A 20636-nucleotide genomic window follows, 5' to 3' on the forward strand; every position below is an offset into this window, starting at 1 on the left:
CACGGTGAGAGAGAACGGGAAGGAGATTAGAGTGCAGTGAGGTGGAAGAGGCTCCTCTTTTGTTGTCACCTGTTCTCTAATTATCAATTCGAGTTATATCACCACTAACATAATGATATGAAACTATGCAAACAATGAAATCACATACTCCTCCCAGAGGAGATATTCCAGTGGTTAGTCAAAGGATTTTCTTACACTACCCCATTCTCTTCCAAATCAGGCAGACTATCAGGACAAGGCACAGTTCCAAAAGGTGCAAAGAGAGATTTATATTATAATACTTGATAATGACCCTTGATTTAAATCAGCATCCTTCAATTTACTCCAGCTGGTGATGAGAAGACATTGGGCTGACTCAACATGCTGTTAGGAGGTACTGTTTTTTGTCTAGATGGCTATGAGGAGGTGATAACAACATGATTTATCTTGCACCATACCTTTCATCCCACTTCATCCACCACTAAAATGCCACCGCCTCTGAGATAAAAAATAACAGCTGTTCAACAATGCCTCCATTGCCTGCCCAACAGGCTCAGGAAAGAAATGGGGGAGAATGTAATGGCAAAATATGTGCAAGCAGTAAATCCTGTCTCTGATCCATTCTTCCCTGGAAAACCCACTGGAAATCAGCTCCTTGTATATACAAACACATCCAAAGTCTTAAGCCAATTTGAAGAAATTCCCAGATCAGAGTTATCCAGAGGCAGCTAGAAGATGGAATTTGCTTTGGGACTATATGTGTGCGAGTGAATGCATAATGCATCCTTTGTTGCCCCTCCATATTCTGTCTTACAGTGCCATAGCCATCCTTCTCAATTGGGCACAGCAGTTTTGGAGCCAGGAGCTCAAGGAACTGCTCTATGGATAGCCCAGTCTACTATTTCATGTCCTAAAGAGTCCAGGACTCGGTTGCCTGCTGGCTCAGACTTTTAAGCTCAGCCTGTGAGAAATGTAATGCAACCTTATTCACTGATCCCTGTCCAGCGGACCTGACTTAAAGACCTGTCCGTTCCCAGTGGCAAAGGAGAAGAAGAGAAATAAGCAGGCTGCAGAGGCAGTGCTCCCCTCAGATTCTGGAGTTCTAAGGGCTGGAGCTGGCGTCACTTCAAGGTTTGGTGCATGCTATCTCAGCCTGGTGTTTGTGGATGTTTTCTCAGCTCAGCTTGTTACAAGAAATGTATGAAAATGTAAAAGAAAGGGGATTATAATAATAATGGGAGTAATTAAAATCTGTCTAACTCCTGCCAACTCAGCCCTTTCCAATCCACTGTGGGATTCCTGTACATGCATGAGAGAAAGAGATATCTCTGTTGGGGAACACAGAGGAGGGCTTCCTAGATGTCCCTGCCCAAGACCAGGTCAGGCCCCCTTGGCTCTGAAAAGGAAGCCTCTTATGGATGTGGAGGGATCAGTGGCACATGCCCTCCTTTGGAGCCTGGAGTTCATCTGGCTGCATAAATTCTTCCTTTGTGTTTCCTGCCACTACAAGGATACCTCCTGGCACAAGCCATCACCACTTAAATTGCTGCAGCCTTCAGTGACAGAGGTCTAATGCATCAATCTAAGGAAGTATCACTGGGTGAGCTCCCACAGAATGGCACCTTTCAAAGAAGACAGTGAACAATGAGGGGTTAAAAAAATTCATTTTCCCATGAGCATCTGCCTAAGATTAAACTCTATTACCTTGTATGCAACATAGAGCTAGGTGAATAGCAGCCCCAAAATTTGAAGACATGTCTGTAATGGCCAGCCATGCTCTGTGGACTTGAGTACATGGAGAAGTACCCTTGGCGCTCACCAGCCACTGGATTTCCATGTCTGTCTGAGCTTGGTAGAAATGATGGTCCTTTAATACAATAACCATGGAGGAGGGGAGAAACCCATTTGTGGTTATCCGCCTGTGGGTAAGCGTTGCTAGTATGGAAGAGAATGGCATGTTCCGAATGTATTTTCCACTAACCTTAGCCTGTGTCCTTTTATGCACCTCCTGCTACCTCCTTCCCTAGCTCTAGTTCCACCCTAGTAACCTCTAGGTTATCCCTATCTTTGAACTAAACAGTAAATTCAGAACTCTTATATGGACCAGAATGTAGATCTCCAAGATTTGTCCCTTAGCAATGAACCCAACCACCTCCAACTACCCCTTTCATTTCCATACTTTAGTACTAGTCTCCTTTCCCACAGCAAATGTGAAATGGCAGCAAACATGCATATGAAACAGAGCCACAATACCTACCGCTTGGGAGTGTTATGGGGGTGGCTGATGTGTGTACATCTTGGCATTCCTTGCATGGAGATAGCAATGTGATGTAAGGAAAGGAAGCCAAACATAATTAAACATCTCAATCAAAAGTTGGCACCTCTAGCCAGACAGTCTCTCTTATCCTGAGATCACTAGGTCAGCAACAGTCTTGGACCTTGCTTTCTTAATCCCCTGGCTTGGAGTTGAGAATACTACCAGATGAACCTGATTGAACTGAATTCATTGCTTCCCCACCATGTCACACCAAAGCACTGGGTAGCCACAGAGCAGCATCAACATATGCTTTCCATACAGTGTAATTGGTGCACCCTACTCCCCAGCCTCCTTTTATTAGTCCTGCATAGTATCTAGTGCTAGAAAACTATTTGCTTCAAATAAGCATTACAAAGCTATCCCCCACCCATAAGCTGTTTTTCAAATCATGCTTGAATAGGTCCTCAGTCTCTGTGAGCGTATTTGTGAAGGATTCACAGAATAATTGTCAGCCTGTGGGTCGTTCACGACCCACTCGTTAGCTGTTTGTCACTGGCTAGTATGCCATTGGTCAGCCAAATCACGTGGCATTGTTTCCACTCACAGATTGGATGACTGAGACATTTCAGCAGAGGGGAATAATGAATAACAAACTGCAAGGACTAAATTTAAGATGAATAATCAATAAGTGCTAAAACTCAGGAAGGCTTAGGGACTTGCACGCCTTCCCGCCACTCCCACATGGCTGTCTGAATGCTCCCAAGTAACAGGCAATATTGTCCCCCCACAGTAGGCGCCCACTGAAATCTTGTATTTACTCTTCAAACACCAGAGTGAGTCCTTCTGCTGCTGAAATGGAGAGGAAGGGGGTGAAAATCAGGCCCAGTGCCATCATCCAACCCATCTTCTTCATAATTAGCTATATTTGGAGGAACAAGACCCTGAACATGAGACACTGGGCTGCTTTAAGTAGAGTAAGCAGATGATGGAGATTGCAGGTAATTGTTCTTCATTAAGTCTAAACCTCACTTAGTCCTTTCCCTGTTGAGGATATGTATATGTATCTCTCTATATATCTCAGCAACATAAGAACCCACTTGTTCCGGAGCTGTAGCACCAACTCCTCCTGCTGGGAAACAGACTTGGCATTGTATGTGGGTCACGCTGCCATGGGATTGACTCACGGTCTGTGTAGGACTCACCAGGTGTCTTAACTTTTGGTGCTCCATGTGTATGCTCTATTTCAAGGGGTGAGATATTCATAAAGAGCAGTAAACTGGGCTGTGCCACCATCATAATAACCCTTTCATGACTCTGCTTCAGTAGCACCTGTGGGCTAAGGTGATGTCAGTATATACAGGATTTTCCTAAACCTATCTATGCAGCTGGGTGTATCCCTCCCTTTCTTTAGTTTTCATTACCAACAATAAGCAAAAGAATCTCCTGGGAGTCACTGAGACTGACAAGGGATTTCTTCCAGCACAGGATCAGCTCTCATCCTCCCTGTAGCACCACTGTGACCGAGCCATCACCCTGCTGTGGTAGCAGGTGAGAGACTTGCTGTGGAGTATTGCCATGGCTGACAAGCGGGGCTCATTGGACATGTCAGCTTAGTTTACAGATGGGCCTTGTCAGGGGCTGCCATGAATCATGGAAAGGGCATTTCATAGTTTCAGGTGCTGACATGGATAGCAGGAGGCTTGCTGTTAGGGTCAGGTGTTGCTACTGGCTAGGGGTTGGGCTCAGTGTTGGTGTTATGTGCTTCCACAAGTTACAAACAGAGGGCTGTCAGGTAGTACTGTGGGAAAAGTGTGAGGCCAGTTAGAAGGGATGCTCATCACAGGAGTCAAATACTGCAATGGATTCTGGGTAGGGCTATTAGGCTACTGCCACAGGTTATAAGTGGACCCATTGCACATTGCCAAGAGTTACGTGCATAGCAGTTATGGGTGCCAGGCATTGTTGCAGCAACAGCTGAGGCTTGCTGCAAGGCCTGGGCTCTGCAGTAGGTTAAGAATTGGGCTCATCAAGTGCTGCTGTGGATTGCAAAGAGGGTCACTCCGAGCTGCGGGCATTGTCCTGGGTGAACACAGGCCTTGGGCACAGCTGAAGGTTGCCAAGCAGGGCTCACTGCAATTGCCAGGCACTGCTGTGTATTGTGGGGCAGAGTGGCTGTGCTCCAGAAGCCACTGAGGGTTGTGATGAGAAGGCTGAGCCTTACTCACCCAGGGAGCTTTTTCATTATATTGTTGTCACCAGCTGGCATGAGAGAGAAGGTCCTGACCTTTCCTAGGGCTGCTCCCTGCTTGCCTCTGACTGTCCCAGTGATCGAGGGATCGCACAGGAAGCAGCCTCTGTGCCAGCCCCAGCCTGCCCCCAGTGCTAGCACTGAAGGTGCTTCCTGCTCCAGGGAGCTGGTTGGCCCCAGTTCACATGACTTCAGACCGACTCCCTCCAGCTGCGTTCAGTCAGACTCCAATCTGCATCGCCCGTGACATCTCTAACAGTTCAGTAATAAAAGCAATCATATCCAGGCTATCAGTGCAATCTAAAAGAGGAAGCCTCACTGAAGGCAATGCTGATGATAACCCACTGTGACATAGACAACAGATATCTCCCTTCTCACCACCCATCTCCTGCATCTCAGGGGAGCCCTGGTAGCGATCCTTGGCTCTATCGAAACTGCTGCACTCTGTGGGGATCCGACTGTGCAAGGGCCAACATTTAGGGATAGACCTGAAACAAAACCTGGTATCCAACCAAGACTACTCTACAAGGCTGAGGGCGAGTTGAATGCTAGGGCTGGTCCTTGAATGTGGTGCTCAGCAGGACAAATAAAGGCCAAGATCTGAACAACCCCAGTTTTAGGGTTCTAGGTTTGAACTTTTTGACTGCGATAGGCAAAGCAGCTGGGAACAGTGAGACCTGATCCTATAAAGCTGAACCCACATGTGGATCTCCCAGCCACTAAGGTCTGAAAAATCCTAGGTAACTGTGCTTCACATGCATATGTGACATACTCACTTTTCAGCAAGGACACAGAAGTCACTCTAACACATCAGGCTTAGACTCTGGTTAGAAGGTTAAATTTAAACTGCAAGGGGAAAAAGAGGAAAGGATTCTCTTGTGGTAAGGAGCCCATTTCCAAATATCCAGGAGTTTGCCTCAGGATCCTAGCTGGTTACAGTTTCCCTTTCCTAAGGATCCTGTGCGCAGAAAAGATGTCTTGGCAGAGATGAGATAGAGATGGTTCCCTAGGAAAAATCAGTGGGTTATAATAATGAAGAGGAGGCTTCAGCAAATTCCTTCCCTTCCCATCATTCCACTGGAGCTGTATCACAAAGGCACACAGGGGGCTGGCTGTGCCTCTGGTGGGATGAGCTTCACCATGGCCTGAGTCAGATCATGCCGAGATCACAACCAGTAAAACCTTGGATTGTCACTATTTACTGAACCAAACCATAAGTGGGGCAATAGTGGGAGGACCAGCACTCATTTATTGGGCATTCACAGGGGCCAGTTGGGAGGGCACTGAACCAGACTACTGCAGATTTACTGAGGGCTTTAAGCCTTCCTTCAGTATTATATTATTGCTGGGTTTTAGCCCCACTCCTCCTCTGTAGTAGGCCATCCCCCCACTGCCCCGATAAAGAAGTCACAGGTTGGGTAGCACTGGTGGACAGGTTTTCTTGCTAAGGGCCACGGGGCAGGGATTTACTTACTCTTCCTTCTGGTCTGCTAACTGATTGGCAGCTGATTAAAAAATTATTGTCCCTTTTCACTATGCTCGCTTCCCTTCCAGGCACCCATAGTTGCCCCAGGCAGTGTGAGGCTCCAGTGGAAAATCAGAGGGAAAATGATTTCTCACCAGATAAGCAGAGGGAGAAGGAAGCCTGACCATGAGCTGCGGAGTGTCCCAGGCACTAAAGGTGGGACTTTGATTCCTGCACCATATAGAACTGCAAGGCCAGCTCTGGATCCAGACCAGATGTGTTGAGGGGTGGGGGAATGGGGAAAAGTCCGTTCTCACAGTAGTCCCAACCTGCTAGAAAGTCCAGAGACCTCAAGGGAAATTTCTATCCCAGTTCTGCGGAGCCAGGAGGTTCAGGTTGTTTTGCTGATCTTTGAATAATTGGCATCTGAACTCATGGTTGCTTCTCTGAGCTGTAATCAAACTCCCAACAGCTGGAGCTCTGCCAAACCGAGCAGTAAGGGGGCTGCTCTGGAGGCGAGTACTGGGCGTGCTCTCTCTATATATATTGTGGGAAAGGAAGACCACATCATACAATTTGGCTTCTGCACTCTCAGACGGGTCTCCTGTGCTCTGAAGAGAGCTCCCCAAGATGGATTTTTAACAGCGTTTCCCCCAGGGAATGGAGTGGTTTGGGGGCTCCTACGCATATCTCAGTCAGCTCCAGTCAGCTACATCGTGCTGTCTGTCTGGTAGGTGAGAAGTAGGAGACGAGAGGAAGTCTGGTACAAGCAGCACCCTGCCATCCACAGCCCAGCAGTTGGTTAATCTAACAGACACAGCCAGGTTGTGGAACAGTTGTGGACTATTTGCAATTCCTGGGCCTGATGGGTATGAAGTGACCTTCACCATCATCGCAGATGCACAGCACAGGGAAAACGGAGGGAATAGCTTTGGCTGTGTCCAGAAGACAACAATTGCTGCAGGTTTTCTCTTCTCCCGGATGGATCAGAGATGACCTTTGCAACCAGTACAAGCTCACCAAGGTAGCTGCTTGCAGGCACTGCCAGCTCGGTTCCTGCGTGTTCCCTGGGAAAGGTGAGCTGCAAAGTAAAGGGCCTCCGACTCAACCCTCCCATAGCAATTGCAGATTAACCACAAAGCCAGTCCCTGTTCAGCTTTCAGGATCCTTCTGTCTACTCTTTAATGCTGCCACCTAGTGAGCAGTACTGAGGCGACTGTCACTTCCTCAGGTAGGGTGCGAGGCTGCCTCTAATGTGTCTCTTAAGTGACTCTGCCTTTAGAGCTGAAACCCCTCTTCTTTCCCACCAAGGGCTTGATCCTGCAACTAAGGAAGTAAGCAGCAACATTCATATTGATTTAAATTGGACCACAATAGAGGCCGTTTTCAGATTCTGATTTACCTCTGATCTTCATGCATTTGATGTTTTCATCCTTTTCTTGCTGTGTCACTTTATCAACATGCTGAAGTCAAAAATCGTTAAGCTGAGGTTATAGAAAATGCAATTTATGCAAGAGGAATTGATCCCACGTCATGTTCAGCTTCCTGGGCTGATGGTGGGGTTGGGAGGGGGCAACAGGGGTGGATCTTTGTTCCACATTGAGTCTCACACTTGGCAGGTCAAGAGCATTGATGCAGAGAGTTCCACCCATCTCCATTGATCTCATTTCCCAGCCCTCCCTAAGCCCCTACCCTCTCTCTGTCTCTCAGAACATACTTCTAAAGTGCAAGTATGTGCGAATGCTACTGCTCTTACCTACAAAGCATTTTATCTTTTCTCTTTATTAAACTCCAGACCCTCCCTCCCAGAATTATTGCCATTACTAGTAATGATTTGTTAGCAGCCAGCAGTATGTTATATGAGATGTATAGGATAGTCCAAGTTGCAACCTATCAGCACCCTTGTGTTCACTGTATAAATGTTCATAGTAAAATATAGCTATAGATACAGATATATTGTATCACTATGATCACATGTTCTCAATAATATTACAGTGATTATCTCTCTGGGGGGCATATGCTACATCTTTTTGGTAAGATCAAGGTGAACTCTGTATCTCTTCACCACCTTTCACTTTAGAAAACCAGCATCTATTTTTAGCATTATTATAAGCTACAAGGTATGCTACATTTCAGTGGGACTTTAAAAGCATAAATCAGATTTCCCCCCTCTGCTGAAGACCTGGCAATCTGAAGTGCAGTCCTGCATCTTGCCCTGTGCCTTATTCCTATTTTCAGTTTCATGTCTGGTCTAGACTTGTGAAGTGCCATTTACACACGTATGGTATTAGTTAATGATAACATAATGATAATCTTGTACAGAGCAAAAGTCTTAGTAGGCCTGTTGAAACAGACTGTGTTACGTATGCATGCATATTTAGAGCATGTATGTGTAAGGGCTCAGGGCACTGAACAGACAAACTGAAGTTATGAGAGTTGATTCAAGCTTAGCCTGGCAAGTTTTATTTTCTCCTCTTTATTTCCTTCCATTGCAAATGGACAGGCTGGAAGGAGGATAATAAATTGTATTTCTACTAGTTCCAGAGGTGGCTTCTTGGCAGCCAGATTCAGGCTGTCCTTCCTGGGAGCCAGCAAATGCCTTACAAATTTTCAGGAGCCTAATCTAATAAGAGGAGGCTTGGAGTGTCAAGTATCTTGCTCCCCCTTCTCCTGCTGCTGCTTAAGTACCCAGAAGGCTCCGTGCCTCCCTGTCACATCTCCAGACAGGGCCAGGGGGAGCTGCTGCAGAGGTTTTCTTCCCCCCCTATTTCCAATGCCAAAGGAAGATTTTGGGGCAGCGAGTGAGTTACTGGGTCATTGATATTGGCTTGAAGGCTCCATTCAGACAGGACCCTGAAAAAATCTTGCTTTGCTTTTGCTTATGCAAGGCCTGTCTGGAGCATTTAAAAGTATGGGGATCCTATCCAGTTCCAGTATCCATTGGTGAATCAATTACATGGCTTGTGGATGAAGACCAAATCATCATCATTAAAAACTTCCACCGACTGTTGAGGCCCCATCTAGAGTGTCTGGTAGGATCTGGTTCCCAGGTAATTTACAAAGCTCGAGGAAACCCTGCATGTCTCTCCAATGTCTTCTTTGGCTAGCATGTCAGATGGTGTTTGTTAATGGGTCCAAATGCAGCTGCCTCTAACCCTCTTTGGCTGAAAGGAGGTTTCCTGTGCCTGGGGACAGGTGGGCAGAGGAGGGACAGAATGGCATGGATCTTCGAGAAGGAAATGGGAAAAGCCAGGGCCATTAGAAGCAAAGCTTGCATCCATTATCACTAGTAGGATATGAGCGAGGTCATTAGGCAAATCAAACTAATGTTGCTATAATAAGTCAGTCTCCATTAGAAGCAAAGGGTGCTCTGTTTGCTGTACAGCATTGCCCATTATCAGGAAAGGGCATCACTATATCCTCTGGAACCCATTATTTTTGTATGCAGTAATGGGTAAATCTCTGATGATTCAGACATTTGTTTCCAGATAAGCCAAAACCTGGAACCTTATTGAAATATCTGATACATTTAAGCCTACAGCAGCCCTGAGCTTCCTTCCTCCAACCCTTCCCCCACCCCAGTTCATGTCCACACTTAAGAAGTCCCCATCACAACCTGGTGATGAGCAGGTCACATACTTCTGGTTGACTGCTCTCCTTTGTCAGCAGGAAGAAGGAAAGTAGGATGCTTCTGGTGGGCTAAGTGTCTTGAGAGGCTGTAGGACTAAGAGGAGCCTTATCACACAAGCTGAGAGCTTGGGCAGGGCCTGATGGAAAAGCCAGAGGCCACTTATTTGGTTCAAACTGGCTCATCCATTTCTAGCCATGAGAGACTGAGTGCTGCATCCATCGTCATTCATGCAAGCAAAAAGAAGCCACAGCACTTTGTATTGCTAGCGTGAGGAGACTGTGGTCTAGTTGAGACCAGATGCCAGGAGTTCCTGACCATGACTTTAATCCATGGTGTGGTTTGGAGGTAAGTATTTAGTCTCTCCGTGCCTCAGTTTCCTTATGTGGAAAACGGAGCGCTCGAGATGCTGTGCTCCTTGACCAGCCAGCACCCACCCTCTGCAAGAACTCACCTATCTGTTATAAATGCGGTGTGCTGGATTAGATACAGAAGCCTGCCCATACGCTGTGAGATGGGCATCCTCTAGTCCGGATGATTTTATAAGTGTCTAGGTAATGCTGTATCAGATGGGCTGTTTCAGCAACGTGTGATCTTATCGCAGTCTGGCTTTGCTGCATCTGATGGGCAGTTTCTAGTACAGGTGATCTTATCAGGGTCTTTGATGGGTGCTGATTCCTTGTTTTTCCCTTGGCTTTGATTATTCTCCCCTGCTGTCCAATCTCCCCCCCCACCAGCTGTACCAGACTGTGTGTGCCATGCTGGCACCCTCTGTTGGAAGCTGCTGACAATGCGGATCGTTTGCAAAGCTAAAAGACAGTGCCTGTCAATTAAGGAAGGGGACAGGAGCTTATGAAACATTGCCCTGCGCTACACACAATGAGTCTGAGCTGTCCACTTGTGACTGTGCTAGACATTTCAGTACTGTGCAGCCCAAAATTAAGAGCTGCTGGGGCACTCTCTCCACAGCAAAATCTAGTCCCTGCAGCTGGGGCCATGGGGGAGGAGAGGGGCAGCAGTGGGAGACCCCTTTGAACAGTGGCACTTAACATGTCCTCTGCTCCCCATGAAAGGTGGTACCTTTTGCACAGGCTGAGGTGAGGGGGGAGAGGAGTGCTATAGCTACCACCATGCCAAGGTGCTGGCTGGGTAGAAAGGTTGTACCCCCCACCCCACCCCAAAAGCGCAGACCTGCCCTCGTGTCTCTCAGCACCAACCTCATACAGGTCTGGGAGAGAGTCGTCCCGCTGCTGCCCCTGCAGCACCCCTCCCCAGTGCTCCTGGCACCCCAGGGGGCTGACCAGGAGGGAGCCGGATCTGGGGTGCAAGAGGCAACTCCTGGGTGTCACCAAGGGCTCAGGGAGCTGCTCTGTCATGTGAGGGAGAGCTGGGGCCTCTGCTTCCACCTGCAGCCACCTTCCTCCTGCCTCTTTCTCCTTGCCTCTCCCTTGCTTTCCGCCGGGGAGGCAGGCAGGCAGGCAGGCAGGGCGGGGAGCGGGCGGGCGGCGGCGGGGAGGGGAGCGGAGCCTGCCATCGATTCCCGGCGTCCATCCAGTCTCGGCGAGGGCCGGCAGCCGCCCGGCTCTCCGCGGCTGTGAGGAGCGGCATCCCCGGCCGAGCCGCGCCCGCCTGCCCCTGCCGCCGGGGGCTCGGCTCCGGGCCCGGCTCCGTGGGAGGCGGCTGCGCGTCCCCGGGGGCGTCTCCGCCGCCCCGGCTGCATCCCACGCCCGCCGCCGCCGGGGCGAGGGGCCGGGGCCGCGCCGCGTGCAGACTGCGCTTGCCGGGCTGTCCGTCTGTCCACCCCCGTGTGCGTGCGCGTGTGAGCGCGCGTGTGTGTGCGCGCTGCGAGCGAGGAGATGCCTCCCCCTTCCCTCCCGAGCCTGCATCCCACCGGCTCCCCCCGCTCCCGCTCCCGCTTCCCACCTGCCCGGAGCCAGGCAGGAGCCGCCCGGCACAGGCAGAGGCAGAGGCAGAGGCACAGGCAGAGGCAGAGGCAGAGGCAGGGGAGGGAGGCAGCCGCTCGCCCGTAGCGCCAGCCCGCAGCCCGCAGCCCGCAGCCCTCGCCTGCCCCGGGCGCCCGCGGCGGGTCGCAGCGGCTGGAGCGGGAGCCGGGGCTCGGGGCCGCCGCCGCCGGGAGCGGGAGGAGCCGGGGCCGGGGCCGGGGCCGGGGACATGCCGTTTGCGGCCGGAGGACACTGGCGGCGAGCATGAGATGCGGGTAAGAGCCGGGCCGGGGGGCGGCGGGGCCGGTGCGGGGACACGGGCGGGGCGCGGGGCCGAACCCGTGCGGGAGACTGAGCCCCCACTCGGGACTCTGTGTGTGTGTGTGTGTGTGTGTGTGTGTGTGCGTGCGTGCGCGTGTGCGCGCGCGTGCCCGCGTGTGCCCGCGCCGGGAGCCCGGGGCTGGGAGGGTGCGGGCTCCCGGGCCGGGGCGGCTCCTTCCCCCCGCGGGCCGGGCCCCGGGCCCCGGGCTCGCGCCCGCCCCGCCCCGCCCCGCCCGGCCCGGCGCGCCGCTGCCCGCGGGGACCAAGCCGGGGTGCGCTGCGGGCGGCTCGTCTCCTCCCGGCCGGGGGCGCGGCGCGGGGGTCCCTGAGCCCGGGCAGGGCTAGGCCTGGAGCCCCCCACAGCCTGGGCTGCATGAAGGGGCAGCCGGCCCCCGGTGTGGGGCACAGCCCGCCCCGGCTCCCGCAGAGGTGGTCTCAGCTTCCAGGGGCTGGAGGCGGCGGCCGAGCCCCGCTCCACTGCCTCGCCGGCGGGATCGGGCCCCAGGGGCTGTCCCTTCTGCCTGGGATGTGAAAGCGTGTGGGAGCGAGGGGGCTGGTTCGCTCGGGACGCCGGAGCTGGCAGGCTCGGGGAAGAAAATAGGGCAGTTGCTTCAGCTCTGATGCGTGTGTGCGGGACTGAGCAGGACCCTCTGCCAGGCAGCAAGTGCTGGATCACACCACCCGGCTCTCCAGCCTCTTTCTAGGTAGCTCACCAGCACAGCTCTGAGCCCCTCGCTGTCCCTGTCACCATAGCAGCTAGACAGACACAGCCTCCTCCTTCCAAAGTAAAATCACCTTCCTGCCACGGACAAGCAGGCTTGCACTCTCCGGTTCCACCACCCAATACCAAAAAGAATATGCTCAATATAGACCCAAACCTCTGAGCGGAACGGGCACTGCGGCTCTGTAGGGCCTGTTTCAGAAGCAGCGCTGGGTCACGTTGCTGAGTGGAAGCCCCCAGCCCCACACCATAGTCACAGTGGGTGCTACGCATGTCCCTGGCATTTGTTCCCTGGCACAGCAGGTACCCGAAGACTGTGGTGCCTGTGTTTGATCAGCAGCGTGTTGGTGAAGGACCAGGCGAGTCGGCTCAGAGGTTTACCTCTTTCCCCACTTGGGGCTTTGCCTCTTCCTTCTCTGTCATGCACCAAACTGGGCTGTTAACCGTGTTTTGCACTGGGGTTTGTCCCTCTCCCAACCCCGGCTCCTTCAGTGAGGGTTAACCCTTTCTTTCCCATCCCACTTGTGGCAAGTGCACTAGCTCTGAACTCTTTAAGGCACAGATTACAGTGGTGAGCACTATGGAAATGGGTGTACACAGTCAGTGAAGTAAAATGAACTGGGTAAAGATGGGGAGCTGAAATGACACTCCTACAGACTTTAGGGGCCTGTACAGGGCCCTGGCTCAGACACCCCCACCCCCATCCTCTCTTCCCTGAAATTGGAATGGCAGCACCTCCTCAGTTATCCAGCCTTGGCAAGGTCACATCCCCCACTGTCTGTTAATTATAGCCCTCAAGTATCTGAAACCTTCCATTATCCTGTTCCCAGTCCTTAGGAGAACTTGCTTCCCATCTGCCATAGCTCACAAAAATGAGTAGGATGCTGCTTTAATGTCCCATGGTACTTTTTCATCTGGCTTTAGGAACCTTTTCCACACATTTCTTTTGGGGTAAAGGTTTGGTGGCTTCCTCTTGTCTATGCCAGTGTGTCCCTCCTGCCATCCAAAGACCATGTCTCCATTTAAACCATCCCTGGCCCACTGGGGTTTAAAGTTCCAGTGCAGTTTTGTTCTGTCTCTTAGGTGGTGTGAGCTGGAGACAGGGCAAGAGGAAGAGACACAGAGGCATTTTTTCCTAAGCTCAGTACTGTCCTCATCCCTTTTGCCTTCCCTCAATCTCCTCCTGGCTCCTTTCTGTAATGTGCAATGCAGGGAGATTCATGGCTTTATATAACTATAGAGAACTGATCTCTCTCTCTGAAGCTTTTAAATGTCTTAGCCTCTGCTCACATCAGTATCCTTCTAGCTCTGCTCTTGCCTGCTAGGTTCAGAGCTTCCAACGTCCTGCCATGGATGCAAAGGAACTGTCACCCACAAGTTTGCCCTCCATTTTCCAGCCCACTTTTACAGGCAGTCTTTGCTGTTTCCTCAATTGCCTGTTTCAAGGCTGAGCAATCTGAGATGTAACGTAGATCTCCTCTACTCATTAAAATGCACTGTTTTAGCAGGTCTGTCCCAACCCCATTAGTTAGGTAGCAAGTTATCTGCATGAGGGGAGTTCTTTTTTACTCTTTCCTCTAAGTCTGGATGTAAACAGCCTGGGATTACAGGAAGCTGTCGAAACAGGGGTGGAAAACACCTCATTCGGATTGTAGCAGCCTGGGAACCTGTATTCTTAGAAGGTAGCTCCTTGGTAGCTGCGGGGTTGGGCTTAATTGCAGGTTTGTCCAGATGGGAAGATGTTAGATTTGATGCAGTCAGAAATGACTTGGAGGATGGGCTTCCCAATCTTAGGAAGGAGTGAGGTTTTCCCAATGCCTTTTGTGTAGAACGAGTCAAGGAATTAATTACAAAACTAATAGTTATACAGTTACTATAATACTCTGTAGTTGTGCTACAACTCTAACATAATTACTTTGTGATACCTCTAATTACCACTGTTTCACATAACTAGAAGGTTAACTGCATGACTGAATTACTTATTATTCCTTTAGTTTCATACTTAATACATTTTTGCTGTAATGATGCCGAAGTTATACTGCTTGGTACATGCAAGTAATATCAGACCCTGTAACTTGAGGTCTAATTTCATTGCTTGATAAATCACTTTATAATAACATTGCAATTGTGGTGTAATTATACTGTAATTACAGTCACTGAATTATCAAGTGCAACTGAACAAACCATGGCTCTATGAGGATTAATAGACTTCATCAGGTATTGCCTTGGGTACATCCACTGGACTGTGAGGGCACTGCTCATGTATGGCAGTTGCTGGGTGGGCAGATGGGACTCCTATACCAACTCATGTGCACATGAGACACAACGATCCCATCAATAACACATACTTCAGGAACTGAGACTAGAAGCCTTTATCTTCCACTCCCAGCACCTAGCCCTCTGCCACATGATGGAAAGGACAGCGCCATGTTGGATTTCATCAGCAGGGCCAGGGCCAGTTCAAATCTGAATCTTGCGTAGTGGCCCTATGCTCTATTTCTGACATATGTGTTACTGCCATCTCTTACAATCTGACAGACCTCATATAATGTCCCTGCTCCCTCAGGTTATGTAGGGCCAGCTCTGTTGAATGCTGAGCCCACGTCTGTACAGATTCTTTGCCAAGCTTGGGAGTATCCCTGAAAAGCCAGTCCCATGCGCTTGCTCCCAGTCTGCATTCACCCAGATCCAGGACCGCTTTAAGTCTCTATCCAGGAGCCAGTGGGCAGTGCTTGTTTCTCAGTGGCAGCCCTATGCTCCACAGAGAAGCAATGGAGATGAGCGGTATCTTTTCTTTCATTACCAATTGCTAGAATAAGACACTAATAGTCCTTTTCATCTCCTTATACTCTGCTTTCTGCATGAACTTGGATTCACAAAAGCTTGTGCTGTGTGTGCTTGTGTTTGTGTGTGTAATTTAGTTAATCTATAAAGGTGCATATCTTCCCTACCTTCTGTATGTGAGCTCAGTTGAGGGAATTATTCTCTTTCTCTACAATGGAAAAACCTGATTTTTATATCATCACTACCTCGTGATGTTATATGTTGTACATGATGATGACTCCTATTTCCCCCAGTTTAATGTTATATGGTAATTAGTGGGACCATCACATTGGGTCATCATCATACAGTTTCTCTTCTACTTCCACTTCATTTAAATTCCCACTCTTCCTAGCTCCCAGTTCTTCTCTCATACCACTTTCAGAGAAGTTTTCTACCATTGTTTACTTTCCTTCTGGAGCAAGCAAGAACCAGGGGCCAAATTGTGACTCTGAGAATGACAGCCACTTCTGTGCCCAGGAGGAGTGAAGAGGTTGATGCAATGAAAGACAAGAGCATATAAACAGGAAGAAGCAGCCTTGTGGAAAACCCTGAAGGCCAGGATAAGCAGTTTGAACCTTTGGGCCTGACTCAGCTCCTCTTGAAGTCAACGGAAATGCTCCCATTGACGTCAGCCAGAGTTGGAGCAAAACCACAGGGCTTTGAAAAGGAGGAGCAATTGCCAAGATTTGCACAGTGGGTGACATGGACAGAGTGGCAGGAAATTGAGATGATTGTAGCAGTTCTGTTTATATTAAACTAAGGCTGGAGGTGAGATGAGTTGTAGGGAAGCCAGGGAGGAAAGGTGCAGTAGTTAGTGGAGAGCTGAAGGCTCAGCAAAGAGAGAGAGAGAGAGTTTGGAGGGGGAATTGGGTATTTGGCACAGCCTGAGTGTGTGGATCAAGTGAGGAGACAAAAATGACTGGTCTGAGTGTGAGAGGGAAAGGATGATACTTGAGAATGACAGATAATGATGGTCTTATTAGGTAGGACAAAATATTAGGGGTTCAGCTTTGCCTTTGTTAGACTTAAGATGATGACAAAAACTACAGGAACTGATGTTGTAATGGATGGATCCATTAACATTTTATAGCATTGCTGCTGTGTATCATTTACTCATGGATGTGAGAGTTAGGTATCCTTTGGACTGCTGAGGCTGAGAGGGAGCCCAGTCCACACTGCATCCAGCTCCAGTCTCTAGGAGAAGGTGAAAACAGATCTGCTGGGGTGTTAGCTGAGCTGATGAACTAAGCAACCAAACATAACCCTGCCAGGACGTATCAGGGTACCGTTGCCCAGAAAGCTGGCATTCATGTGGCTCTTGCTCAGCTGGGACACAGAAGGGCATCTACCCTGCAATTTCCATTCTGTTCCTCTTCCCTGTGAGGTTCAATGGAAGAGAAAGAATTAAGGGGCCCCAAAAATGCCACTTTTCCCAATAGAAAATTGAAACAAACATTTTGGGTCTGCTTGACCTGAATTGCAATATTTAATTTTTTTAACTGAATCAAACTTCCATTTTGTATCAATTCAAGAAAAACTGCACTTCCTTCGTGGCACATCATAGGATGGGTAATTCAAGGCTCAATTTTCTCCTGGGGGGAGCTACATCTCTCATAATGTAATTTGACTCCCAGCCACAAATGGCATCAAAACTCATACTGGGTCCATTATGAGGGCTGTAGTTCAGCTAGACAAGCATACCTTGTATGGGAGGATGGGGGTATCAAGCTTCCAGAACTACAGTTCCTAGAAGGCAATATCCCTCTCTAGAAAAAATGGAGTTTAACACTAAACTAACTCAAAACAAAGGATTCCAAGAGAATTCAATAAACATGTTGATTCCAGAGAGAGTTCAGGATTTCCAGAACCAACATTTTGGGGGGGGTGGGATTTTAATTCCATGAAAATCAAATTTCTGTCCTGATTTTGGAACCAAAACAATTGCTGGAAAGGGCAGAGTTGTTCACGAGGTGGAAATACTAGCTTTTGCTCAGTTTTACTCCTCAATTAGATGCTTCTAAAAAATCCCAGCCCTGGATCTTGGAATACTTTGGTGACCAGTGTGTGTGGACCTTCTATGAGCTGTCCATCCTGCATTAGAATGCCACTGCAGCTGATGGGCTCACTGATAGAATAAGAGGCTACTCATCTTGAGTAATGGGGCCAATGTTTGGCCTTTAGTCCTGTTCCTGCTTTAATGCCTGGCTGATGTTTTCTGCGTCCAGTGCACAGGAGATGGATGAGAGCCACTGAGAGAACAGAGAAGACACCAGGTTCATGTGGTTTGTCTTCATGATACTGGGTTGGAGCTGTTCTGTGTGGAGAGTTCTGTTTTATATTATTGTCTCTTGCCCCTTCTTTTTTTCCTCTGTCTCCTCTGCTCCCACCCACCACCCTGCAATTCAGACCTTCAGGTCCCTCTGGCAGTTATTATTGGTATGGCAACTGTAGATCCTACTGGATCATGGTGTACGCATGAGAGGTCAACCAGACCTTCAGCACATATGTCTAGTTAGGAGTATGGAGGAGTTGAGGCTACCCAGACTTTCCATCCTCCCTTTAGGCCATTGAGACAGAATCCAAAGGGCAGACTGAGTCCAGACATTTGGTGCCTCCATGACTATAGTTATATAAGAATTCAGGAATCAAACCCAGGTCTCCTGTGTGGCAGATAAGGATTCTACCACTGAACCGCAGGGGACTTCAGGTCCCTTTGGTCAGTGTTACCATGCACCTTGCAGTCTAACTCACACAGACAGAGAATTAGTCCATCCTGTTGGGTACAAGAGCTGTGGGGGTGATAGAAATGACAGAAAAGCACAGCAGTTCTAATTTTCAGAGCTGATGATAGAGGGAGGCCAACCATCTAACCTGCTTGGGAAACTCTTTTTATTCTTCTGAACACCACCTGTAAGTGTGAGGAGTCAAGCCAAGCCAAACTTGTCTTTCCCCTTCACATCCACTTTACCTTTCAGACCTGGAGCTATCAGCAGTGGGGAAAATTAAGTGCATCTGAAGTGGGTGGGAGAGAATTGCTTTTCTGAGTCATTTATTTCTCTATTTACTTGCTCCCCAAGCTGTCACTGTTGTCGCATTTACTCGGAAACACTGGAACTTTGTGGTTAGAACAGCAGAGTGATACTCAGGACCCCTGAGTTCTGCTTCTGGCTCTGCCCCTGGATCATTGCATGACCAAAGAGGAGCAAGGCACTCCACTTCTGTGCTTCATTTGCCCCATCTAAGAGATGGAGATAGTCAGACCTTCCCCCCAGGCAAAAGATGTGATGTTTATGAAACAAAATATGCTCTCCAGGCTCTGAAGTCAGTTGCCATGAATTTTGTTGCTTTTACTGCTGCCCACCACCACTATATAGCAGACCTGATCCACTGACTCAGAGCTCAGATTGCCTGCCTCAGATTTCCTTTCCCAGCAGGAGTACAAGAGATCTCATGTGTTTTCTAATCTTGCAGAATGATTGAGACAAGGAGCATTTTCTTCAGCCTCAGGGTATAACATTGGTGGTAGGACAGGCAGGACTTTCTTCTGTATTTTAGAGCCTCTGAAATGAGTCGTTAGGACTAAAAATGGAACCAGCTGAATTACTAAGGGTGGGAGTCAGATTCTAGTCTCACATACCTTCGTGTGAAGCTGGCAGTAACGCAGTTGTCCTGAAGGCATCCTTGAGATTAGCATCTTACTGCAGCAGTATCAGGCCTCCTGGTCTTCTCCCAGATTTCCCCACTCTGCTCACTTTGGAGGTATTCTGTTGAAGCCAGTGGTGTGGCCAGGAGGAGGGAGAGTGTTGGACCCTTTCAGCCACACGGGAAGCAGAGGACTGTGTCCATCAGCTGTTCCCAGAGGTTTTAGAATATGGCACCATTTTATGCATTAGCCCAAAGCAAGCTTTCTCCATGGGGAAAAGCAGGCAGAAGGTGAATGAGCAGCTTTCTCCCTTAGCTGAGATGACAAGCAGGCTGGAGAAGCTCCTCTTAGGAAACCTTGTAAGCCATTCAGATAAGCAAGCTAGAGTCATGGAGTGTAAAGTGCTGTCTGCTGCTGCTTGGTGATGTCTGCACAATAGGCTTGCCTTGTTCTTGCCATAGTTCTTAGCACAGACCATCATGCATGGTGAGCAGACATGTATTTCATAGAACAAAAAGCACCCTGGGCAGATTGCTACCCAGGATTGTCTTTCCTCTGTGATGAAGCCAGAGCACTTACAAGGTATAGGAAAGGGTGATAGTAGGAGGTGCTCTATAGGAAAGGATCCAAGAAAAATTAGACTTATGAGCTTCTCAATAGTCCTCCTGTAAAACTAAGCCTAATAATGACTGCGTTTGGCAGGCATAGGGCAGGGGGTAGAGGGAATTAACAACAGGCAAGCAGTTTGGGGGCAGAAAGGTCTTTGATTAGGGGAGACGTGTAAAGGAAGGGGCGGCACAGAAGTAGAGGAGAACAGAGTCCCCACAAATGGGTCAAGGGAGAATGGGACAGACCCTGAGAGAAGAGGACAGGTTGGAGGGAGATGCAACATGGGGAACAAGACCCTAGGACAGGCAGTTTATATAAAGGGATACAGAGCAGAGACCAGGAACTGGAGGAAGAAAGGAGGGAAGTGACAGGCAGAAGGAGAGTGAAAAGATTCTGAAGGAAGGCAAGGTCCCTCCAAGAGACAGCAGACATGATTATGAAAACAGATGGGTGTCTGCTCTGGAAGTGAAACTCCGTGCTCTCCCTTTTTGGGTTTCTGTATTTAGAACATATTTCAGAACTGAAATGTTTAGACAGTTAAACTCCCTGATTTATTGTAAAAGCAGAGGATATATGTAGAACTGGGACAAAGGTTACAAAGATCTACCAGGGGCCAAAAAATTGCTGCATGGTACATCCTTGAGCAGGCCTGGTCACCCTGGCAAAGGGCTGTGTAATGGGACACTGGCAGCCATATCTGGGAACTGTTCCTGTCCTTTGTTTCACTGGGTGCATCTACACATGCACTTTACTGTGGAGTTGACTAATTAACACAGTACTCCTGTACTCACTGGGTACAGTAACACAGTACTCCTGGTGCAGGTGCCCCATTGCTTTATATAGTAGCATAATATTTGCCATATTATTCTTCATCCATAATGTTGTGCTGATCCCTCCCCAGCTCTCTGCTTCCATCCTGACCCCAGGCAAGCTAGACACCTTCACCTAGGCCCTTGAATCCCCACCAGAATGATGCTGATCTTCACAGGGTGGGATCCT

At 49.1% G+C, this 20636-nt stretch overlaps 1 protein-coding gene across 11 annotated transcripts in view; it reads left to right on the plus strand.

Annotated features, from left to right (window-relative positions):
- Positions 1-20636, plus strand: part of LINGO1 (leucine rich repeat and Ig domain containing 1) — a 471014-nt gene that overhangs the window by 403099 nt on the left and 47279 nt on the right. Inside the window, exon 1 of one of the 11 annotated variants that reach the window (XM_090029099.1) lies at positions 6582-7025. The exons of 9 other annotated variants lie outside the window; for them this stretch is intronic. Coding sequence is in view for 1 of the 2 variants with exons in the window: in XM_090029088.1 (XP_089885214.1) it covers positions 11790-11795 (6 nt within the window). In the remaining variant the exon portion in view is untranslated. Of the gene's footprint in view, positions 1-6581; positions 7026-11120; positions 11796-20636 lie in introns of those variants that run through there. One more of the 11 variants, XM_090029088.1, reaches the window with a different exon arrangement.

This window comes from Crocodylus siamensis, chromosome 15 (genome assembly GCF_052110815.1).
Source record: "Crocodylus siamensis isolate JL-2025a chromosome 15, ASM5211081v1, whole genome shotgun sequence".
NCBI classification, from domain to species: domain Eukaryota; kingdom Metazoa; phylum Chordata; order Crocodylia; family Crocodylidae; genus Crocodylus; species Crocodylus siamensis.